This window comes from Topomyia yanbarensis, chromosome 1 (genome assembly GCF_030247195.1).
Source record: "Topomyia yanbarensis strain Yona2022 chromosome 1, ASM3024719v1, whole genome shotgun sequence".
NCBI classification, from domain to species: domain Eukaryota; kingdom Metazoa; phylum Arthropoda; class Insecta; order Diptera; family Culicidae; genus Topomyia; species Topomyia yanbarensis.
Genome location: NC_080670.1, coordinates 199,655,610 through 199,681,892, shown reverse-complemented (window position 1 = coordinate 199,681,892; position 26,283 = coordinate 199,655,610). Strand labels below are relative to the sequence as shown.

The window sequence follows — 26,283 nt, the reverse complement described above, 5'->3', positions numbered from 1 at the left end:
TCAAAAAACAAGCACTTTTTGAAAGATAACACTGAATCGGTTTGTTTCGAATTCATCTCATCAGTAACTAGCACCAACTTGGGGCCAGCGGGACGCTAAATCTCAACCGTTACACAACTTCTGTGAACACCTAAAGCAACTGGCTGGTCCCGAGTGATTTCTTGGGATGCAAGCCTTATCTGCTGATGAGAAAGCGAACTCGAACTCTTGTTTTTTGGCTGAGGAAATTTACCCCCAAAAAGTAAAAAAAATGAAATAAAATGGAATCGAATTGATCTCAACATTCGAAGTTTCAGTACACTTTTTGGAATGAGAAATATTCTTTTTATTACAGTTTAAATGGGTCATTGCGCGCATCCTAAAAATGCAGAAAAATATGCTTTTCGACTTCGATTATAGAAGCTTAACCCCTACGAGTTCTTCGCCTCTTTTTTTCGGTTCAGAAAAATCTCTAGTCCTATTTGCGGCAATTGGAAACCGTGCGTAAAAGCAATCAATCGATCATGTACTAACTTTGTCGGATTCGATGCATAAGAATTTCGGACAATATTTTTGAATCTCGAAAAATATTGTATTATAGAGATTCCTGAAAAAACATACCATTCGAAAGATCGAGTATTCGAAGTTTTGATGACACAATTTTGATCCAGAATTGTCAATTGCGTCACAGAGCACTGCGAATCATATAAAACGTAAAACATGTGTTTATGGCTGCCCTGTAAAGTTTTGTTAGTCGTTCACTTTTTCAATAACTGCACAGAACCTTAACTTTTGTATGTCATATATAGCTCCTTCACCTTCCTTTCAACAGTATCTGCCAGAACCGAGTTGGTCATCGAGATAGACGCTAAATTCAAAACGGAATACCTTATTTAAGACTTTTTGGTGGTATCCAATTGGGAAAACAGAACGAAATGATGAATTAAGCGGTTACATATATGTTTGTGCGAAAAATGCCAAGAAAGTTTGAATTTACGTTAAGCGGAGATTTTATTGCATCAAACTTGCAGTATCTTGGTAGTACATTTTTCGGTGAAATAAACAAGCATAAGTTTAAAAAAATATATTGATAATTTGCACAGTTATGGCTTTTCCCTAAAACCCTTTTTTATTTGAGAGGTTTTCGGTGACCACGATTAAAGACCAATAGATCAACTAAAATCCCAAAACTCAAAAAATTCCATGAGAGTATTCCTCGTACCTTAAGGACTAGTTGAATAAATAACAAATTTCTCCTGCATTCGGAAACGTTTTTCCAGTTTTAAGCTCTAAAAGTTGCATTAAAAAATTCCCATCTACAAAACAAAAATTTATGCATAAAAAAGGAATCGATAAAGTACGCGAAAAATTCATTACGATCAATTGAAAAAAAATTGAAGAAAGTCGTTAGAGTAGTTTTTCGGTAATCGTGATCACGGAAAACCCATTTTTGGAAAAACGACATTTCGAGAAAATCGAGTTTAAAATTTCAAGTTACCACTGCTCTTGGTAGACGAAGCGTTGTAACTTTCGACTAACTATTTCTCGGATCTCTATAAAAATTTGGGAAAATATTCTCAAGGAGTTGTACTTTCAGATAAAATAATAAAAAAACGATCTTTTTAAAAATAAAAAGGTAAGTAACCTCTTAAGCGATAGCAAAAATTCCCCATAGAGGCAGAATCCGAACCTGCAACCCTTGAGACTCGGCCAAAATGAACAAACCTTTATGCTATCCCTGGTATATGATGACGTCCCAGAAAGAACACATGATTAACGCATTGGCGAGTGACCGCAATGAGCTAAAATTTGACACCAGACGATAATAAAAAAAACCCGGACCTTGCTATCTAGTGGGGAAAAATCATACGTGTTGATCGGCAGCTACGGCTGTGTTTTATCTCGCCTTAGAGGCAGGGTACGATCACTGTCGCCAATGGGATAGTCATGTGTTCTTTCTGGGACGGCGTCATATACCAGGGATAGCATAAGAGTTTGAGAGTTGTGTTGGAGTCCCACGGGTCGCAGCTTCGAATCCTGTTTCTGGGGGGATTTTATTCACGCTCGCCATTTCGATCTATTTTTCCCGTTGGATACCCCACTAAATAACCGCAAATGGTTGCCAACGTCTCCTATGCACAGAAGTGCTGTTTTATTTTGACTATAGACGTTTTAACCTGAGGGTCATTCGCCTCTTGATCGGATTGGAAAAAACTATGTAGAAAAATCTCTAATCCTAAGTGCGGGGTTGGAAATCGACCCCAGGTGATCTACGTACACTGCAAATGATTTACCAACGACGCTCTACCAGCACCTCACAGAAGTACTGATTGGTTTAAGTTAAATCGAAACATGGATGCAGCATCTACGCGATGGCAATGTCACATCCGCCAGATACCGATGAGACGACTTTAAGACATAAATTCACTATTTATAAAAACCTAAATTTAAGAAATTGGAATTTCAGGAACATTTTTATATAATTATTCAGCGACATCAAGTTATGGAAATCAAGCTGAGATTGTAATAGTAATATCAAAATTGTAATAGTAATTACAAATGTTTCTATAAGTCGCAAACATATAAATTACCTAAATCATCGTGCAACAGGCTCCAAAATGTGGTCATTTCCCCAAACATGCAACCAAATAACCCTGGTAGGCCTTTAGGTCGTAGGAAGAAAAACGCCGAAGAGTTTATATTACCCATGTTGGGAGTGGCTTGAAACAGTGCCTGATCCAGAGCGGGTGAATAAAGAAGCAATGCGGTGCCTCGCTACCGGGTGCACCCCATTAGGCATAAATACGTTAGGCATACGGACGTTTGGAATACGTACGTTAGGCATAATGGACGTTAGGCATAAAAACGTTTGGCATAATGGACATTAGACATAATATACGTTAGGCATAATGGACGTTAGGCATAATGGACGTTAGGCATAAATTATCATATTGAAGTAAAAACTGCTAAAACTTTTGATTTAGGCAGAATTTACTCGCAAAAACAAGGAAAACCAGTAACTTGGACTATTAGTACTTAGAACTGAAGTTTTTGCTATTAGTCCGATATAACTCTGCTGTAGCAGTGCCACCAGAGATATTGACAGTTGTCGTTGATAATTGAAATTTTGGTATATCTTCATTATTTTCCATTATTATGGAAAACTACTAAAACATATCTTTGACCATCTTTTCCTAGAATACAGAATATTGAAAATTTTCTGAGAGAAATGTGTTGAGCACCGGAAGGTAAATATTGAGCAGCTTCCAGCACTACGAAGGAAGCATCTTTCTAATAGAGTTTTTCGTGTTTCTTGACCCTCTGAACGCTAGAAAAAAGTTGGGCATGTAAGGATAAACTTAGATTAGTTCTTCACGCTTTGCAAGGAGTAATTATCCAAGTGGAAAATATATAACCTAGAAGAACAGCTCATGAAAGAAAGAATGGTGCATTTTATTATTCATTCAACGAATATACGAATATTGCTGGTTCTATGGATTATCTCCCATCTTCTTAAGCACAGTGACTGTATTCTCGAGGCCATTCGTAGTTTTAAGGAAAATATCTTTGACGTGTGAGAGAATTTATTCCTGTACTGTGATGAGGTACCGAAACGAAAAAGGTATCGTCACAAGCGTAGAATCCGTAGCCGTAATGTGGATCCTGTACATAACACTGCCAGTTTCCAATGGATCCAAAGCTTAATGTCTGTTCATTATTTTTTTTTTTTCATTTTTTTTGTTAACAACCTATTGAGTGTTAAACGTTGTAACGGCATTTAATTAGCAAGGGACTGGAAGGTGCGGTATATTTTTCAATATTAAGAGCCATAGTACTCAAGGGAGAGCAAGGAGTTGAAGGAAGAAGGTTTAGAAAAGCGTGGAAAGGGTCATATGAGCAAGCTTAGAGTTTACCGGCGATTAACCCTTTGTCTGCTACCGCAGGAGTCAGGATCTTTTGGCATTGGAAATGCGAATCACCTGAGTCTGCGGCATGTCCGGACGAGCGTAAAGTAACTTTGTATTTCATGCTGTCGAAACCGATCTTCAACTCCTTGCTCTCCCTTGAGTACTATCGGGATATTTGGTAATAATATTCGAGTATAACTTGAGAGGTTTTACCTTTTTATAATAGAGAGATATTGAAATATATACCAATTTAGGTCAACGCATTTGAACAAATTTGTTTGTTTGAAACTTACTGAAGCAATACGTGCATCGTAAAATTGCGATTTTCTAGTTATTTGCGCTAGATAACCTTTCCACGTGTTGGCTCAGACGCCGCCATCTTGAAAACTATAAACTCTTGTCCAAGCAATGTTTACGATTTACGTTTGTACATGTCTTGGCTAAGAGCAAAAAATAATCGTATTTAGCAGTAGTTTGACTGAGCAAACAATCCTGCTACTCTAAATGACTTTTATACGCTAAACTTAGTGTAAATAATTGTGTTATTGAGGTATACTTCCCATGATTGCATAGTTGTCCCATTTGCTATAGGATTTCCTATCTTTGCGGGACTGATTTGCGGTCATGGGCAGTATATCGGTGTAAAGAAGAGCCATAATAGCGTATTGAGTCGAATTTTTAGTCCATTGTGACTATGCGGTCCATTTTGAACCTTAATAGTATAAGCGTCTAAAGAGCCTGTGGAAACAGAAGTTCCTGAAGTGTCCAAAGAATCTAAGTATTCTAAATAATCCGGAGAGTCTAAATAATGCAAAGAGTGTAACGTCTATCGTGACAAAAGAGCCTAAAGAGTCTTAAAAACCAAGGGATCAAATGGTCAAATAAGTCAATGGAATCCAAGGAGTATAAAAAGTTTGGAGAGTCTAGGAATCTTTCGAGACTAGAGTCGAAAGAGTTTAAATAGTTCAAGGAGTCAAAAGTCCAAATAATTTAAAGATACCAGGGGTTCTAAATAGTATAAAGACTGTAGAGAGCCGAAATAGTATAACAAGTCTTCGGTCTAAGAGGTATTCTTTTATTTATAGATTTTTTCGACCATAGGATCAGAAGATCTTTTATCAATAGCTTAGATTTTTTGTGTTTGAATCTGAGTGATTAGAACCATGAATTGTTGATTCATTGAATCTCTGAGTCTTCGAATCATTGGATCTTTTGGATCTTCGGGGAATTGGATTGGATTGTTCGATATTCTGATCTGGAGAGCTGGATATTTTTGGATTATTGGATCTTTGCTAGACTTAAAATTTGGATTCTCTGCTCATTCCTTTTTAACGTTTTTTTTGGACACCGAAGCTTTGAATTTTTGTATCTTTAGAATGAATTCTTGAGTCTTTCATTCTTGGGATTTATAATAATTGAATTTTTGGATTGTTAGATCTTTCAATCGTTAGATCATTGAATCTTAGAATGTTTGAATCTTTAGACGTACGAATGATGCACAAATTCATGATGAAAAGATCCAGAAAATTTAAAATTCAAAGAATCTAACGATCAAAGAATTAAGATCTGATGAACCAAGGATTTACATGTTCACCAATTTTATAGTTGTTGGATTTTCATACTTTGAGAATCTCATACTCTTCTCGTCTAGGGATTACTGCATCTTAGAAATTTTTTATCTTGACAACTTTGGATCGTCGAATCCTTGGATATTTGGACCACAAGAGCATTTCGATATTCGGAGATTTTGGATCTCAGCATCAAAAACGTGGGAAAAGGTTTTTGGATCTCCACTTTTTTTTTAAATTTTCCGAATTTGCAATTTTTAATTTGTGTTAATCTTTGGATCATGGTTGCATGGTTGAATATATTAACATTTGATTTCAGTGTTGGATCTTTGGATCTTGGACACATTGTCTCTGACTTGGTTGAAGTTTTGGATCTGTCGTTCTTTGTAGTTTGCGATTTTTGGATCACTCCATCAATGATTTTCTTTTTAAATTTCAATCATCCGATCTTTCATTTTTTACATTTAAATTGTTGGATCCTTGGATTGCATTTTTGAATATTTGGGTTTTAGGTTTTTTGGCTCTTTGAAGCTTAGGGTATGTGGATTATTTTAGTTTATTTAGATATTCGATTGATTAGATATTTGATCGTTTAGATCTTCTTTAGAAGATCAGACCAGCTGATCTTTAATCTGGAAAATTGGACCCTTTATTTTTGTGATCACTAGATCTCATTTCTTCATTTTTGAATGTTTGCATTTTGGAATGCTTTGAACTTCATATCTTTGGTTCGTCAAATCCATAACTCTCTGTATAGTTTGTCCACTGGATCCTTGGAAGTTGGAATGTATAAATCTACAGATTACTGGACATTTATGTGTTCTAATAATGGGATCATCAGATCGCACAATTTTTTAGATTTTTTGGATCTTTAGATCCTTTCACCTTCCTACCGTATGAGATGGATCTTTCGATCTTTGGAACTTTTAATTATTACATTTTTGTAGGTTAGGGTGGATATATATTACATTTGGATAATCGATTCATCGAATTCATGAACGTGCAAATCCTAGATCATCAAATCTTAATTTTTTGATTGGTAGATTTTTCGAATTTTAAATTTTCTAAATCTTTTCATTTATGAATTTGTGCATCTTGGAATGTTTAGATTTTGAGATTTTAAGCTCAAATGCACTAGTCTCTGAACATTTAAGAATCTCTATATATTTAGAAAATTGAATCTTTGCAAGTTGGTATATATAGATCTACAGATTATTGAAAATTTATTTGTGTAAATATTGAGATCTTTAGATCTTACATATCTTAGATGGTTCATCTACCTGGCTTAATTATTTGGGTCTTTAGATCCTTCCAATTTTGTATCTTTCGATTGAATATTTTGATGAAGATTTTTAGATCATTTCATCTTTGAATCATCAGATCCTTAAATGGTCGGATTTTTAGATATTTGGATCCTCGTGAACATTCAAATTTAATGATTATTTGTTCACGGAATTTTAGATCTTTACATCATTGAATCTTCCAACATAGAAACCATTAAATCTAGAACGTTGAATTGGAGTTTAAAAATTTGTGGAATTTATTTTAATCTGTGGATTAATGGATGTCCAAAACAGTGAATAAGCAGATTTCTCAATTTTTTAAATATTTGTGTTGTTCAAGCTTTAGATATTTTATTTTTTGGATCTTTGCGTCATACGGATCTGTGGATCATGGTATTGAAAAAACCAAATCGTGAAAAGCTTCCGAAACAACATTTAAAGTACACATCCAATGCTGTCAATTTAACGTAAAGAAACATTATAACTGAACTGACCGTTCTGTCAAACATGAAATATTGTAGAATTTTGCGAGTTAGTCTCATTCTGAAAAGTTCGTTTAAATCGAAACTCATAAAAAATCAATTTTAGGGGTTTCATATTTTTGTTTTGAATCCTTATTTTCACGAACTCAAGTATTCTAACAACCAAATTTTAATAAAAGACTGAATATCTGAAGCTTTATGGATTTATCGATTTGGCAGTCTCTGGAAGCAACGAACCCCAATTATAACATTATTTTAGAATCCAGCTCTTTTTGACAGATTCCTCATTAGAATCAATTATCTTTGAAGTGGCGTTCAAAATTTATAGCATAGCAGTATGAGAGATTCAGAAAGAAATCGTGAGCAATTCACTAATTCGGAATTAAATCCCTACCTTCCGATTTTGTAGGTAACCAATTATCTTCAGTACTCAAAAGTTTTATTTCGCCCTGTTGTTTTCTGAATTTGTTGCGCTCAATTGTTTAACATAAATATATTTCCCTTGAATGACTTCCCAAGAAACCAAAATGTAAAATTTTTGACTCAGTTAGACATTTTTAGACAGTAACGAGGTAAAGAAAATATGCTTAATAATTGATTGCACCCCACTGTCTTGAAAATTCTCAATAATTTGATAGATACCGCCAATTTCCCTAAATCCCGCTCTTATCTCAATTGAAAGCTAATACCGTGCACCCATAATTCGATACCATCTCTCAATTCATCCCCAACCCACTCACCTGTCGCTTCCTTGGGTTCCTTGTCGCGCGAAACCAGCGACAGCGGTTCGCTGCCAGATCCGGCACCACCTCCATCACCACCACCATTTGCATGTTCCTGTGACTCGAGCAACCAGAGCCAACGTTCCTTCAGCGGCATAGGCTCCAGCAGCCGCTCCAGATGAATCCAGTCCTTGATTAATCGTTTGGGCTTCGGCATTGTGGCGAAGTTTCTTCAGTCAGAAGGTAAAAAAATGGGGGCCACAGGTCATAAACACACGACGGCGTACGTAATCCAAATAATTCCCGTTTCTTTTGTGTCACACTTTACAACAATCGCACGTACTGCTGGGTCCGTCCTGGGTCAGTTATACGCGGTTCCTCGAATGGTCATATCAGTAATAAATCGCTTCATACAGCACTACTGCTCACAAATCGCACTACGTTTTATTCCATAATCCGGTACTCTGTACAGGCCTTATTCATCACTTTATTGCCGTACTCACTTCACACTCAGAGAGATCCGTTTACTTTCCGTGAGCCACGCAATCCTTAAAAAAACACTATCAAATATCTTAGAAAATATTGCACTTTGAGTAGTATATTCTATCATTCAAACGCTTTCACATCTTCACATTGTCGTTTCCCGATTCAAGAATCTCACTTGTTTTCAGTATTTCTTCACGATAAACACAGGCGTTTTGGGGGTCACTCGGTTGATACCGGAAGGCACTGTTCCGCCTACGGAACTAACTGCCTCGTCGCTGAATGGGAGTTGCTGCTGCTACCCAGTAGTAGTAGGCCTTGGCCACAGAGCACAGTGAAAAACAGAAGGCTGTGTAGAAAAGTGTAACACACGCGACTTCGCCAACGAAAATACACGTTCGTTCTTGGCGGCGTTCTTTCACTTACTGTACTCCGTGTTCCACAGTTCCCAAGTTCCGAGAGTCTGCTAGCTAGCTAGCTGGCTGAGCCGCTCCAGCAGCTAAGCGGTGCAAAAAAAACAGAATTACAGCTAGATTCGGAACGCAACACCAACACACACGCACACATAACACGATCGTGTGCACGGGCGAGATGGGTTGCAGAACTTTGGTTGGCCCGGTGGCGGCTGCCAGAACGGGACGGATTGTGAACGGGACACAGCTAAGCTCCGTGCGCTCCGATGATACCTGTTGTGTTGTGTTGCTGTGCTTTCGCTGTGTGGCTGAGCGGACCCCGAGTTCTGTTGTTATTATTCTTTTCTATACAATCGTACGGCATGCATGGGACTGTGTGCGAACGTTTCGCTGCGAGTGTGGGCAAAAGCGATCTTGGCGACGCAAGAAGTTTACGGTTTGTTCCGCTGCTTGGAAGACAATTTATTCAGCCGCTTCTTGTATGTGAGTGACTGGGTGGCGTACAGGTGAGACGACGACAATGTGTTGGCGTTGGAAGCAGGCACGCACACACCTACACACATTCACACGAAGAGAATCAAGCAAGCGGGTGTTCTGTGCGGTATGCAACGGAGCTTTTTGCTTTTTACCGGCGCTTCGCCGTTGTTGCAGAAGCACTCACACATGCGTGCAGCAGAACTGAACCGGGTGGATAGTGGGTGTGCTGGAAGAAATGGTAAGATATTGATGGTCATTTTTTTTTTAATTTAGTGTTGGCGTTATACTGCCCATGATCGCATATCAGTCCCATAAAGATAGGAAATCCCATAGAAAACGGGACAACTATGCGATCATGGGTAGTATAGATATTTTGTAACATAAAACATTTCCCATATTATATAGCCCTCACTTGCGATATTATTAGATAATGATAGTAGATACAAATGATAATTTAGGTTAAATTGTTTAATTGAATAATTATGTGAATTGCGTTTTCATGTCAATTTATGTATTTTGTTAGAGAAGAATTGTAACATTCTTAAAAATTTGATGTACCTGATCGGATGGGTGGGACGGAGTCCGATCATTTTGGCGAACGCTTCTATTCACTATTTACCAAAGAGGATCAATAAGCTAAATGCCGCTTTTTTATTCGCTTTACATTTGCTAATAATTATAAAGTCTTGGAGCCACGTCTAAAAAGTCAGTATAGTTGACCAGGCTCCAAATACTAAGAATCGATTCCGAAACCTGCTTAAAAAGAAGTTCAAGTTTAGGAGCGGAATATATGAAAGCTTTGGTTTTATTCAAACAAATCTCACCAGAAGTAAATGATTTTAGAATAATTATAACATGGGTTTATAAAAACAACCATGGCTTGGGCCCACGAAATCGAATCACAACCTGGACTGGAAATCCGTAGGAAGCTAGTTCATCCCTTTTTCACATGATGAACTAGATCAATGTCTACACGATACGATGAGAATTTTCCAACCTGATTTTTACCAAAAGAAAAAAAATTAATAAATGAAATAAAAATTAGGAAAAATTAGTCATGCATATAATTTTTATGCTTCATTCGTCTTCTGCTACTCGAACGAGAGACATGTGGATGCACATTCCGACAGTACAGTAATTTTTGTTAGTATTTGCGAGATGTACTATATTATGATAATCGAGTCCCAATGTTTAGTGTTTCGCTGGGTGAACAGGAAAAAAATGTTTTGCTGGGTTGGCCACAGTCCTATTTTCAGTTCCAAACCCCATAAAACCCAACAATTAAGGGCCCTATTCTCAAAGTGACGTCATCTAATGACTAGAAGGAATTTTTTTTTCTAGTCGCTAGGTGACGTTATTTTGAGAATAGAGTCCTAAAACGTCGTGTGTAACACCGGTTGGATATTTTATAAACCTTTATTTGCGCTACACTATCAATAATCTCGAATATTGCTAACCAGCCCGAGGTGCAATTACAACACAACGCACAGTGTTTCCAAATAGTTAAAAACGTGACGATATGTTTTCACCACGAAAAAACGATTTTCGAGCTATAGGATCTTCTGCAAAGTTTGTCTATAAAATACTCCGCATCTTATTAAAGTATTAGTTTGGTGATTAATCCCCCTAAAGCTGAGAAACAAATTTTTGTTTGTTAATTTATGAAAATAATAAAAAACTATCCAGAAAAGTTGTAGGGAATGGAATAAGAAACAACTTTACTGAAGAGACTATGTATCACATCTTTTGATTTTAATTTGTGGAGTTTTCTATGATACACCCCCAAAAATCACTTTTTACAAACTAACTTTTCTGAGTGATTTTTTAGAATTTCAAATACGATTTTGTTTGGCATAAGAAAATACACAATTTTTGTAATGCAAGTTTATTTCTAATTCTTATATCTGTGGATTTATCGAAAATTTAGGGCCAAAAAGCAATATTTTGGTATGAAATAGCACTTCAATCCGCAAATTTCCGCAGACAAAGCCATATTCATTCGAATCTATAAAGCAAATGCTATAAAATCCAGGGATAACCATTTATCGCATGCTGTCTCTTGCATGCCAGAACATGTATTCGACGTAACGACTTTAAAACCCTTAATTCAAAAATTACATCACACATTTAAGGGTAAAAGGAGAAAGTATGAAGCATGTTGTTACATTGTAGAGAGGTAGGAGGGAGGAGGGGTTAACATAGCTTGCCAAGTTTTTTGCTGTTGGAAAATATGTTAATATTAGGAAAACAATTTATTATTTTCAGAATGTGAAATCGGCCGTAAAAATTACGATGAATACGCGTTTAAATTCTCATAAAGTGTCGTTGACTTGTATGATTGCAAGCGTCGGTACATACAATCGTGATTCATGCGGCCAAAGTGATTTCGTTTTTCCTAATTCCTTTTGGTCAATTGTCAGAAGAAACCCCGCAATCCATGAACAAAGGCTCATGAAATTACAGAGAGGATCCTACTCAAAAGTCTTCCTAGGTAGAAACTAACACAGATCTGGTACGCCGATTGTTGGAGAATCTGATTCCCTAAGAGACGATCCATAAACGACGTAGCATTTTTTGAGTGATTTTTAATACCCCCCCTCCCCCATCGTAGCATTTCGCCACAAACCTCTAAATACCCCCCCCCCTGGTAATAACGTAGCTCGACGGTAATTCTCCCCCCCCCCCCCTTGTCACCGTAAAAAAAAAGACCATGTTAGTTATTCCCCTTTAAAAAAGCTACATAGCATGACATGACCTCCTACCCCCTGTCGTCACACATCATCACAAAATACAATACTCCCCCATGTAATGCTACGCCATTTATGGAAGATCCCTAATTTCATAAATCAGAGGATTTTCGCCGAAGAACAATACTCTGTTATCGGAGGATGCGAAAAATCTTTTGGTCGTGCCAGGTGACAACACACTCACTGAAAGCGATACAAGTGGAGATGAAGACATTTTATTATAATTTCAATCAAAACTAAAAGATTTTAGAATCGAAAACATAGTATTGGTATATTTTCAATGTTTGATTCCATTTTGTAGTTCATAAGCTATGTTAACCCCACCCGCTCTTTCCTCTCCACCATGTAACAACATGCTTCATACTTCCTCCTTTTACCCTTAAATGTGATGTAGTTTTTGAATAAAGAGTTTAAAAGTCGTTTTTTGAATATATGTTTTTGCATGCAAGATACAGCATGCGACAAATGGTTATCCATTTGATTTGATAGCGTTTGCTTTATAGGGACCATTCATAAATTACGTAACGCTTTTAGGGGGGGAGGGGGTACAACAAGTTGTGACATGTTGTGACATAGGGGGAAGGGGGAGTTAGCTAGATCGTTACGTAACATGTTTTCACCGAAGAAAAAAAATTTTTTTCTAGGAATTTGTTACGTAACAGGGGAGGGGGGGGATGAAGAAATTTGTGACAATTTGTTACATGGGGGGAGGGGGGAGTCAATTTTGGGCAATTTTTGCGTTACGTAATTTATGAATGGTCCCATAGATTCGAATGAATTTGACTTTGTCTGCGGAAATTTGCGGATTAAAGTGTTACTTCATACCAAAATGTTGCTTTTTTGACACCAAAACTGTCGATAAATCCACAAATACAAGAGATAGAAATAAACTTTCATAACAAAAATTGTGTATTTTCTTATGCCGATCAATATCTTAGAACATTTTGAAATTCTAAAAAATCACCCAGAAAAAAATGATTTTTAGGGGTGTATCATAGAAAACTCCTCAAATGTGTATTAAAATTAAAAGATAGATACATAGTCTCTTCAGCAAAGTTGTTTCCTATTCCATTTCCTACAACTTTGCTGAATACAGGTTTTTATTATTTTCATAAATTACCAAACAAAAATTTGCTTCTCAGCTTTAGGGGGATTAATCACCAAACTAATACTTTAATAAGATGCGGAATATTTTATAGACAAACTTTCCGTTGAAATAAATTATACCGCTCATATTCATAGATTTTTAGTGATTTTGTAGTTTCGCTTTTGCTCTGCTACTCTCAGTACTTGAGTAGCACTTCTTTGAATAGGTGAAAATGTCATTTTTTAATATTATTTTATTTATTTGGTTGGTTGGTTTGTGTCAGCACAGATTGTCCATCACCGATGCCAGAGAGATACAAAATATCGGCCTATTAGTAAAGAAACCGGAAACAACGGCTCTTCCCTTACAAATGGCCACGTATTTTTCAGCTCAGAAAATCGCAACGACCTCGACTGGTACTAAATCACTCAATTACTGGCAGTCTTTCAAATATTGGATGTTTATTATTTAATTATTATTTATTTAATTTAATTAGTTTGACACCAGAAAACCACCGTGGCAATAAAATACACTATTACAATTAATCGCTATTTCTATTCCTACAGCATGTGATACGAGGATCAAAAATTTGTGAACCTAAAGATGATACGCGCGAATCGACATAATATGCATTGATTTCAAAGGTTGCAAGATTCATCGAAGTGATTGGTTCATTGAAAAAAAAAAGATATTCCCGAAGATGGAAGTCGACTCTCTTCAGTTTCATCACACCAAGTACGTTCAGATTGCGTATATAGATGGGTGCAACGGCAGTGAAATAACAAATATTTATTTGTTAACGAAGGTTAGCTGACATAGACTAGCCTCAATTTTAAGACATTCATATTTTATGAAAATCTTAATATTAGAAGTATTCCAGAACATTATTATAGACATCAGCGTGCTTCTATTCTATTCTATTCTATTCTAACCCTTACACAGCCAGTATTGAAAAGCATCCTGGAAAACACTGCAGTTATTCTGTAGTGTTTTTCTTGTCAATAGTAATATTTGAAGCGTATTTTCATATGTCGCAAATATTAAAACGGCCAGGCCTACTGTGCAGAGTTGGGTTTGGAGATGTTTCAAAATTAGACGGTAATTAAATTATTCATTCAACGAATAATGTAATTAACGTATTGTTTTGAATCTTAAAGGAGGAAGAAACGAGGACAACCGTACCGACCGTTTCAGTTTAAAGGGGATATAATAAATCGTTGGGAGTGACTTGGCTAAGAAGGTTAATGCCACTCCTTTGGTCCTTTGGGATGGGACAGAGGTATTTACACCTTGCCCTGGCTAATAAGCCTAGGTTAAAGCGCCTTTACTCGCTATTTCTAGACATCAGCGTGCTTCAATTACGAAAACAATCTTAAACACATCATGGAACACATTTTTTTCTGTTATACACAACGTTTAAATGCACGACTTCAATCCATTTAACTTCATCACTCCTCGTTCGTGATCTTCGTCCACTCTTCGTCCTCAAACAACGTCCTACAACTATTATGGTCAGATTACTACCAAATGATTAACCAAATAAAATGGAAAAGTTTGAATCGTTTTTTTTACACATTACACCAGACAAACCCCCTTAAATGAACTTTAAATTAGACATAGAAATGATCGAGCGCGAGCTTACAGTTCTCTCAATGATAAAGCAACCAAAAAGAGATTTATAATTTCACCGGGTCTTACGAGCGATGTATTTTGAAGTCGGAAATTTTTGAAATATTTTTGGTTAAATATAGAAAGAGAGACGATTTTCTTTTGATTCTATAAACTGGTTAATCTTCTCTCTCATCTCAATCTACATTTAAATATATTCAACGCTCTTCGATAAATTCATTTTTTTCGAGAGTTGCCCCACTGGAGCTGTAGAGCTAGGTTCTCGGAAGGGCTCCCCCGTCAGAATCACACACTACAGTTGCAGATGAGACTGGCAATGGCGCCCACTAAAATACTGCTTTAGGCCAATTTTGGCGGGCCGTGGTTCTGAGTGTGATATTCATTGTAAGGTTCAGGTATGTGCGAGTGTAGGGAGCTCGCGATAGAGTGTATCATCGCGAAGGACTCGAGCAGTTGTACGTTAACGTGTTCAATCGCGTGTGTGTATGTCGCGTGTTCTAACGTGTATATAACTTCGCGTGTATAAATTCTATATTAAAAACGTGTGCCTTTCTCATATTCGCGTGTGCTCTAGAATGATCGCGCACGGACCGTGAATCTGATACTTAATTTTTCGTGTACGGTTCAGGTTCTAGAAGAAAGTGGGTTCTTCCATATCGCTAGAGTATATTTCAATATTTTTTTTCCTTTTTTAAAATTTTAATTAATTGACATGGACCTAGACTATTTGTACCGAGGATAGAGACTTCCGGACGCGCCTAATTCATAGTCGCGCGAGCACGGGAGTTTGTAGGTTCACATTTGCGAGTGCTGAAACGTCCACCTGATCACCGGTGTGTTATCATGTTTACGAGATCGTGGGCGTAGGTTACTTGGATAATCGCGAGGGGCTGAAACGTTTGAATGCTGACGTGATTTTGTAACATATTTGCGTGTGTTCTTGAATGGTCGCGCGAACCGTGAGTCTGATATTAAATTTTCGGTGCATGGTTCAGGTTCTAGCAGAGTGGGTTCTCTTATATCGCTACAGTTCCCAGTCATGTCGCCATGAGACGTATTGTCTAATAAATATGAGCGAATTTTCTTAATTAGTCCAGCTGAAGGCATGGAACTAAGCTTCTAGGATCGAGGACAGACTTCCGGACGTGACCGATTCGTGATCGCGTGCGCGAGGGCATTTTTTTAGGCACTCGCTTGAGACAGCGTTTGAGAATTTATGACGTTAAGACGTTCACTATCACCGAGGGAATCATGTTCACTCCTAATCTCTGTGATATAAGGCTATACCATTTTCATCGATAGGAACTCTACATACGATAGCACTGCACAGTGGCTCATAACCGCGTTTTGAGGTACTTAATTCATTGGAGTCAAAACTGTCCATATTAGCGATTTTACGTATTCTACTATGTCTGTGTGTGTAAAGAGCGCCATCTTTTGGCAATATTTTTATTTATCACAGTAGGCTTTAAAACATGTATTTTAAACCAAAAGAGATAGCGCTTCGCTAACTTGGACAAAGTTGTAGAGGAGTTTTTTAAATTTTGCAGAAGAAATGTTGTCGCTATCACTCACAATGATCGAGTTACGAGCCGTTTTCTATGATGAACTAAATTTTTACTTATAACGTTTTTGTTCCTGATTTTTCGCGTTAATATTGTTCGAAGATATTTTTTATCATTATAAAACACGCTTTCCCGCAGAGACCAAATGAATACTTTGTAAAGAGTTATAACAAGTTTAATTTTATTTTAGCCTGTTTTTGAACCCGTATAACTTCCCTATCGGCAAAAACTGTAATTATGTCATAAATTATTCTCATAGGACTGGGCTTCACCTACAAAACGACAGTAAACCGTTTGTCCATAAGCACACGTTCAGAAGTTATACACCGTTGAAAAGATTATGTCTGGCCCTCCTGAAGTCGCGTGAATGGCTTACTGAACGAGTAGGCGCTATTGTTCAAAGACGTTTTCGTTTGATTTGTCCAAGATAACCAAGCGCTATCTCTATTGATTTAAAAGATCATTTTTTATAGCCCACTGTGATTAATTTAAAAATAATAATATTACCAAAAGATGGCGCTTTTTACACACACAAACATTGTAGAATATGTAAAATCGCTAGTATGAATAGTTTTGACTCCAATGATTTAAGTACCTCAATACGCTGTTTGGAGCCAATGGGCACAGGTGTGATAGGAATGATCAAATCGGCCTAAGAGCGAATTTTTTCACCACCGCATAGCTTTTAAACCAGGTTTATCGGTCTGACAAATCTGGTTTAAATGTTAAGCGTGGATGATGAAATTGACACTAACAGAATTGAAGGTGTTTCACGAAGCAAAGTCTCCCCTGTCGATTTTTATTTTCGCTCTCTTTTATCTCCTCGTGAAAAGAATGTAAAATATTCCAGGAGACTACTTTTGATCATGGAAGCAACCCTATTGATTAAGGCGAATGCGAGCACTTGGCGAACAACTCTGATATAGTTAGCGTAGAATAATATACATGAATTGTGTTTCGAAATTTGATCCAAATCACTCCCACTGTGCGACAACAGAAAACCTAAAACAGCAACACATCTAACACCCATACCATCATAAACGAGCTTTCCGAACCACCCGATCAGCACAGACGGCAGGTCGATTCCTGTGTGTGCTACAAACGAAGCGCACAGGTAAACCAGTTATTTATGTGCATGTATAATTTGTATATCACCACACACGGCACATCGCTAGAGAACGGATCGTTCGCCTCGATCGATGCGCTGTGCTGTGTGATCTCTTTCTTCTTTCTTCGCCTGCGTGTCGCACTCTCCGTCGTTTCAATCGAAGTTTTTTTATTATTCATTCTATCTCATGCAAACCTTTTCCGTCCGATTATTCTATCGGTAGCAGCACATCGCACGAATGAGACGAAAACCGATCATCATCAACGATGCGATCTTCTGCTTCGATCAAAGCTTACTTGTTTGTGTGTGTGCGTGTGATTATTTGAATGTAGAATGTTTGAGCGTACGAGCTGACTGTCGTCAGCAGCAACGAAGCACAGGTATGCTCAAGCACCGTTTCTTCGCGGATCCTCTTCGTTTTGTGTTTTATACGTGGAACAACCAGAGGAAGGTGGATTGTAGAAAAAAAATGTGTGGCAAAGAGCTTCCTCTTTCCCTTCAGGCCACCCTCATTCAGAAAAAATTCTGGTTATTGTTATGTGACAGAGAGAGAGAGAGAGAGAGAGAGAGACACACAATGTCAACTGAAGCATATCTAGCCACCGGCAGCGTTGTGTGTATAGAATGCCCGTAGTAGATGCTGATTGCAGAGACACAAAGAACGAAGAACAATGAAAGATCTTCGATGACAACGACAGCAACAACAAAAGCAAATGCGACAATGATGAGGAGGATGGTCAACACTTAACATTGGACGGACGACGAGTTTACATGACTGACTGCGATTGAAGGATGCAGAGAAGGAAAAGAAAAAAACCTGCCTGAGATGCACTGCTGCTGCTGTTGTCCGGTCCGATTCCAATCCGGTTCTCGTCCACGCACGGCAGTCAACGAGGGGCAGGTCGCCCATTATCACTGTTGTACGGATTTTTATTGTCTTCTTTTATTAAACCGAATTACGGTTATTGGAGTTTTGCGAGTAGGGAAACCGCTCTACCTACAGAAGTTGTTTTTTTTTCTTCTTCAGGTTGCTCGTCGGATTTTGGTTTCCTTCCTGTAGTAGTTGAATCCAGGCAAATCTGTTAATTGAATTAAACTTGGAGCCTGGATTTATTTTGTTACTTAACTGCAAAGGTCGAGCGGAAAAAACATCGGCAAATTTACAGCGTGCAGGAATCCGGGTCTGGGAGCTAACGTTGAATTTTTGGTAGCTTGCATTAAATAAAACAAAAGCCTGCTTTTCCATTTTAAGTGATTTTTTTGGTTTTGACGCAATCAATACAGTGGTAATGCGCTGGTGGGACAACTTTGAATTGGACTGCTTTTTACTTGAATCTCGGATAGTTGAAGTATTCTCCTATTGAAAAGGGTTTGAATGTTAAAATTCCATAACAAATTGACTTTGACATTCAAACAGACAATTGACCATATAAATTTTTCAAAAGGACTTATTTTGTTCATTATTCCTAGAGAAAATTCTTGAACAATACTCGTTTGTCTTCTTTCATAGCACCAATTGCACAGTCTTTTTGTCCTGAAATTGTAACAGATTAATTGCCGATTTCTTCACCATCGCTTAACTTTTAAACCAGGTTCACCAGTACGCTTAAACCTGGCTTAATCGTTAAGTGAGGGTGAAGAAATCGGCCCTAAGAAAAATTAGCAAACCACGAGTTTTTTTAGTTTGTTGGACCTTTTGAAAAATATCGAATGGTGACTAGCTGAAAGTTTAATGAGGCACTTTTGACAGATGTTATATCGCCTATACCGTTAAACAATCCAATAGACGAATTTCGCACTAAATCGTATTCAGAGTTGGCAGCTCCCTCTCAGATTTTAATGAAACATTCTGTACGTGAGAACTTTGTCACAAAAAGCCGCTTTGCATACTTCGTTTTTCCAAAAATGATCCAGACTGTCTTTTGAAAAGGGTCAAACTTTTTAAACCATTTTTTTTCACATGGCTATAGTCCAAAAATGACAAATCCTACAAAAAAATGTTGTAGGAGTGATTTTCACAAAATTAGTTGAATTTTTGAAAAAAATGTTGAAAAAATTCTTCATCGACTCCTACACTGAAAAAAATCGATTTTAAAAATTTTAAGTCGATTTACAAAAAAACATCTTTGATTTGGACGAAATTTTGTTCCAAGATAGGTAATTATCAAATACAAATTAAATACGCCAAGGTCCCATACAAATGCATCTTCAGTTTTTGGCTCACCAAGCAGGCTAATTTTACTACCCAATGCATCCGTTTCCTCTTGACAGATCACAATTTTAAAAATAATTAAAACTGGCAACGATATCTAATCCAAGCAAACTGTGTGTTTTCGTTTTTAGTTTTGACACAACATTAGCATTTTGCAGAAAAAAAAAATGTATTTCAATTTAAAAATTGAACTTAATTTCTTAAACTTGAACATAATCCCGCCATGTAGTCAAGGCACGATGCTTGGACGAAAGTAATCATGTATAATACATGATAGACTACCCAGCAAGGACAAGAACTGTCCATTTTTACCAAAACTTTAACCTGGCTGGTTTACAAATAAAGATTTTGACATCACTCATTTTCAATCTGGATTTCTTTGTGAACCGGTAAAATACATGGCATTTTGGAAACTGTAATATTGCTAATTGTACCGAATCGCAGCATTTTCGAAAATGGTTGTTTTTAATTGTTTTAAATTACTTATTTTAGGAAATACCAATGACGACAAACAAGGGAAAGCTGCACACCAAGGGGAACTAAGAAAAAAAGATATTCCACCTAACTTATGCTGTATTATGCCCCAGAAAGTGCTTTTTGTGTGCTATCTAAACCTAACCCCTATATTTGAATGTATCGAGCAAATAAGTCGATCACGGATATGCTTGCGCTTTCGACGGAGAATTGGCAGCCACTGGGTGCAACGGAACTACAGTGGTTTGGCGCCGCTTTGGACTGTAAATCCTTGGACTGGACAAACCGCATCACACTAGTTTCGCCCATAGCGCCACTCTCATATTCTATGCAAGTAGTGTCTATCCGACATTGTTCAATGAGGACTTCCCTACCATGAACAGGGGTCACCCATTTTGAGCCTCATTTCAGCGATTGTAGGCCTGGCATGCTTAAAAGGATTTTTTATTCATGCACGTCTGTGAGACAGACACCTCCCTCTTGCGCGGTGTGTGAAACGACAAATCTCACTACACACTACGTGACTTGCCTCATCCAATTCTGAGAGTCAACTTGGGTGAGGTGATATGTCCTATAGCAACTAAATAATCGTATGTAACCCGAAGCAACTCTTCAGAATCAGGCGAGAAAAGTCGTTTGCTCTGAGGGGAGATATGTCGTCTCACATCAAACTCTGTGCAGGCTAAAGATGACATTGTACCATACCAAATTATAAAATTTATTTCAATACACCACCAGGTGCTACTTGTGGCAATTAATTAAATTCCAATGTTTTACCCGTAGCTGAAAATTGAAACTTTGTGACGTCTTAGAACTTTACTAAGTCAAGCTTTTGGGTTAATAATATTGTTGATATAGTAAGGTGGAATGAGGAGAAGCTCCAGAATTTTTTTACCACGTAACAGGCCGACGAGGGTACCCGGGTATCTACAATGCATCGAAGGTCGCAAGAGTAATCTAAACGCATCTCGCTGAACTGGTCAGTTACGATTATTATCGTATACCATCCACTTTAAACCATCCAAGATTGGTGCTGCTACTTTGTGGATGTTGGATCTGAGACGGAGGAGTGGGCTAATATAAAAGAAGCGTGCTAAAATATTACATTTATATGCTTAATCGTTGAACAATTTGACAGGAAGTTTGAAAGAATATTCTGTCATTCTGAGTTCCAAGTATTCGATGTGAAAATACGTTTGACTTGTGTATTTACACATTCACAATTTTTGTTAATAAATGTTGTTGTCTTCAAAAACGTTTGTTTGATTTAGTGATGAACAATTGAATGAGTAATTAAAAAAAAGAAATAGAGAGAATAAGTTGGGTTCCCCACTAGCTCTTGAGCAATGCCAGCGACATGAGGTTGAGCTGGTGGCTTTAGTAACCAATTTCCAACTTACGCCACCCCGAAGTTTAGCTCATGTAGACGGGGTTCATATGCTGATTATCTCTCTGATTGTAGCTTAATCGTACGATGTAATTAGACCACTCAGGGCAGGGTACGTGCGCAACTCGATCGTATCGTGCGAGAAATTGAGTACCCAAAAGGGGTGCTTGCCGTCGCGGTATACTGTCCAAGATCACTTAACGGTGAAACCCTGCGAAGGTCGGATAGTGTCGCCATATTACCCCGTTGAACTCCGGCACCCGTCGAAGACTGACAAAAACGATGTGTACCGCTCCTTGGTGACGACCAAGTCGAAGCAAAGAAACCCAGGTTCGAATAGCCTTACTTGGATCACTGGAACCGGCTAGCAACATAAACATCGGAAACAAACAGGTCAGACCCAACTAGAAATAAGTAAAAGGGTTAAATTATGTCTAGCCAAAAGAAAATAAAGCGTCCTGTAGATATCAATAGTCCTCGTTTCACAATCCAGGCAATCGTTTGGGTTTTTTGTAGTGCATCGTCAAATTCATTTTCCTGTAGTTGGAGTTGATTGTAGTAGTTTGTACCTGATCTGCCTTGAGATGCTTAGCCGGGCTGGTAAACACATGCTCCCCCGCAGTACATCATTGAACTATACTGGCGCTTAAGCGGGAGAGTTCTGAAGGGTAGTTTACAGTAGGGTCTATCGTTTTGCTGGAACAGCTATATACTGGGGACTTTGTGATTGGTAACCGTTCCTGTCGCTTCACGCGATTGGGTCGCTGTTACTATCTTAACTGTTACAAACATATTGTATTAAAAAAAAGTTTAAATTCAACTGTAGAAAACTATTCAAACGCGTTTCGCAGACTTTCGGAAATTCCTATACAATCAAGTCGTTTTTCGCAAGGTGAACTTCCAAAGTTTACCTTTCCACTAAACGTGAGTCTATACAATTACACTTCTGAAGGAAATCTGCTGCGTACTAGTGATGGTACCCGAAATATTAATTCTTGGTCCGAAGATTTGGACGAAATCAAAACACAATCGAACTTAAATGTCAAAAATTTTCAAACATAACAGCGAAGCAAAATCTGTGTTGCTAGTTTGGCACTATTTCATCAAAGTATGCTGTCACTTTGACAGTGTACCTTTATTGCTGTACCTGGGTTATAAAATGTGTCCTCGAAAAATTATCAGAGCATTCCGTATTAACATATTTGTATTTGTAATTATGTTCCCTACCTACCGTCAAGTTGGGCATTTTTAAGGAAAAAACAGTTATTTAAAAAAAATTTCCTTGTCCAAACTGAATTTTTTTTTCAGTATATTTTTATTGAAAAACTAAACCAATGAAAGTCATAATCATCCCAGAATCCAATTTCCCAACTGCTAGTTGCCTGATACATGCAAAAAGTATCAGTAACGAGTTTGGTATATATTCATAACAAACTTGAATGAGGGCAAAGATGAGCCATTTAGCATCATCGATATATGCGAGATATAACTAAATACCTCTTGGCCGTGTACGAAGAAGTTTCTTGTCTATGTACCCGCCCGGGAAGTAGGAATTGATGGCGTAGTCTCCAACAGGGGCCTTAACTGCGAAATATGGGGTTCGCTTCTTCAAGAACCTTTTGTTTCAGCCAGTGAAAATTCTGGTTCGCAAGCAATTGCGTTCAGGAAAAAAATCAAGGAGTATTTGAAAACAACTTATTTTCCACCAGCCTCATTTCGAACCTTCCGCCGAATCTGCTCTTCCATGAACTTCCGTTGTTGTAAACAATTGGACCTATAGCGACTTATTGTAGAAACAAGGCACGCTGTGGTAAAATGCATATAAATTATGTGGGGACAAAATGAAACATTCTTTTAAGGAACGCTCCGATAATGCAAAAGAGCGTTACGCCACCGACAACGACGAATTTCAACGTTTCCTTGTACACTAAAGAGCGAAAATCTCACTATCCCACTGTGGGTAAATCTTCTAAGGGGCCTATAAATTTCCGAAAGAGGAAATTCAGTTTTCTCTGCTAAGCTTCCTCGTAAAGGCCTAAGAGTGTCCCTTGAAGGGTGCTCTTACAAAACCGAAGTAAGTGGTTCCTGGTCTCGGTAAGATTAGAAACATCAAAAACCCCAAGTGTCCCTGCATTTCCCCCAGATTTTACACAATGCATTTGCATTACAATTAAAGGTCAGATGAAACGAGTACCCGACGCGAACAAACCGTGAACAGTCTCCTACCTCGTGGTGGGCAGAGATTGCTTAGAATTATGCGCGAAAGGGACTTTTGATCGTCCGATAGCCCGAATCTTTCCCAATATACGCGACGCTACAAATGCAAATGAAAAACTTGATGAAAGTTGGAAAACACGATTATTGGCACCGGTCCGTCGACGGATTAACGAACAGATCATCAGAGAAACAATGTTTCGTCTGGTGGCTAGGGCATACGTTGTGTATTCGATTCATCCTCTGATTGGAATATATGTTCGTCATATGAGTCTAGTTCTACCTGTCATACTTTTCATTTTAAAACTTATACTTTTATTTTAAAATTGAAGGTTAGTGTGCTTCTTAGTGTTTCTCAGAAAAACTGTTTTATTCAAATAACTTTTGCGGTATTGATTTCAAAGTGAAGTAGTCTTCAGACAACTTTAAGATTGTTTTAAGGCGAGTAACTTGTTACATGGCACCATATATCTAACTATTTTTGCTGAAGAGTTATGAGCACTTTTTCGCCAACAATAACAATATCACTCATTGGGGCAAACAAATAATAATTCTTTTTCAAGTATAACTAAGATCATTTCTAGAGTTATAATTGAACTAAAAATAACGAATATTTTCTAAAAGCTCACAAAATTGATTACAAAAAATCTATTTTTGATATTATAAGTACTTATATCTTTTGAATAATAGAAGCTAGCGTTTTGATGTGGGTGGTTCTAATTTTTTTAAATCATAAAATTAACTTTTAATGGTTCGAGATAGCTTCGCAGAAAAGAAAATTTTAAAAAACTTTGTCGAAAACAATGGAACTCTATGTCGTGTACTTTTCATTTTACAAGAAATTTACTAAAAAATTGGGTGTTTCTGCAAAAATGGTTTTCTTTATATAACTTTTGCAGTTTTAGTTTTTCATTAAGGTCACGATAGAAATACTTTCAGATATTTTGAAGGAGAGCATTTTGTCTCAATGTACCGAACCTCTAGCATCTCTCGTTAGAAAGTTATATATACTTTTTACCAAAAATAAACTGTTTTCTGAGTAAATATTGCAAGACGTAAAAAATATCGTATTTGCCATTTTTTGCGATCTATACTACAAAGCATGCTATATCATATGACAACAACGGTATTTAATGTGTGTCCTAATCGAAGATAATGCTATTTGCAAAAGTTATATTTTTTTTTATAAAATTATAATTTTATAAATAAACTTTCAAACGAAATTTTTTTTGTAGTTGGTGTTTTAAAGAAAATTATGCACCTTAAAATAATCTTGCACCCTTGTCCAAAGGATACTTTAGTGTAAAATGAATACTTTTTATAGAAATAAAACCGTTTTTAAGGAACACCCTAAAGCTTACGTTTGGATTTGTCTGGCAATGGAAAGTATAAAAGCTAGAGCTTACGTGTCTTCAGCAAATTTGTCTAAAATGTGTTGTTCTACAACTTCATCGAAGATAGTCAAGCTCTATCTCGAACCGTTTAAATATTGCTAAAATTAGAACCACTCTAGCTTCTGTTTAAACCAAAATGAGGGGCTTGTAAAGTACAACAACTTTGCCAAATATATTGTAAGGCTAAATCATTTAATTTTAACAAAAAAATGAAATTCCTGCTAAATTTACATTCTGGACCCCTGTGCATTCCAAAGCACTAAGTAACTCAACAGTGACATTATTTCTAGCACCCCAAAATAGGCCAATAAAAGTGTGCTTCTTCGAAAATTTTACCGTGGCGGAACCCATTATACTATGAAGTGCTGTTCCGTTTTTGTCGTGACTAACGACTTATCTTTCACTATACGGGCCCTTTTCAAAATTTCGGGATGAAAGTCGTGTAAGGTTTGGAACGCTCATATCTATTTATATCATACTGCATGGAATTAATCAATTTTCGAAATTTGTCGAAAATAAGTTCAACAATGTTGTACAAAATTTTACGGTATGTATGCCATGCATTAATAACGAAAAATTGTTTTGAAAGATCTTTCGAAAACTACTTGGAAATGGGGAAAAGTTTCAGCTCATCTCGGTCAGAGCCGTCAATATGATGCACCAACCGGACACTGTGTAACGTTCGAAATTTTATATGTGATTTTGCTATTAATAGTTCACATATGTTACATTACACTTTAACACCATTATCCTAATAGTGGCCGACCCCTTGCAAATACGCTATAAAATACGATCGCATTGCCATAAACTTTGACAACCGCAAACTCAAGCGAAGGAAAACTTCCGTGAAAGAATAAATTGCCTGTCAGCATCATACGAATTGTGGAAGAGTTCATTCTTCTTGCTCGGGCCGCCGGCCAGAGCGGTGGTGTATCGTGGTGGCTGCCTTTTGCTGTTCGATATGGGACAGCTCTTCTATCTGCCGTCCCGCATCTGGAGAAGGACCAAGTATATTTCTATCCGTTTACGCTGGTGTTAACGAATCAGCTTCGGTATCGCACGATACAACCAGTCGGCAAGGGAAACAATGCCGAGGCGGCCGATAAACAATTCTAGTCGACGAAAAGGAGAACATAAAACGACGAAGGCGA

General features: G+C 37.5%; 1 protein-coding gene across 1 annotated transcript in view; it reads right to left on the bottom strand.

The window, feature by feature from the left end:
• LOC131687524 (transcriptional regulator ovo-like) overlaps positions 1-9,484 on the bottom strand; it is an 80,258-nt gene extending 70,774 nt beyond the window's left edge. Inside the window, exon 1 of the mRNA XM_058971620.1 lies at positions 7,961-9,484. Coding sequence (XP_058827603.1) covers positions 7,961-8,159 — 199 coding nt within the window. The 5' untranslated portion in view covers positions 8,160-9,484. The remainder of the gene's footprint in view (positions 1-7,960) is intronic.
• Between the last annotated feature and the right edge of the window lie 16,799 nt (positions 9,485-26,283).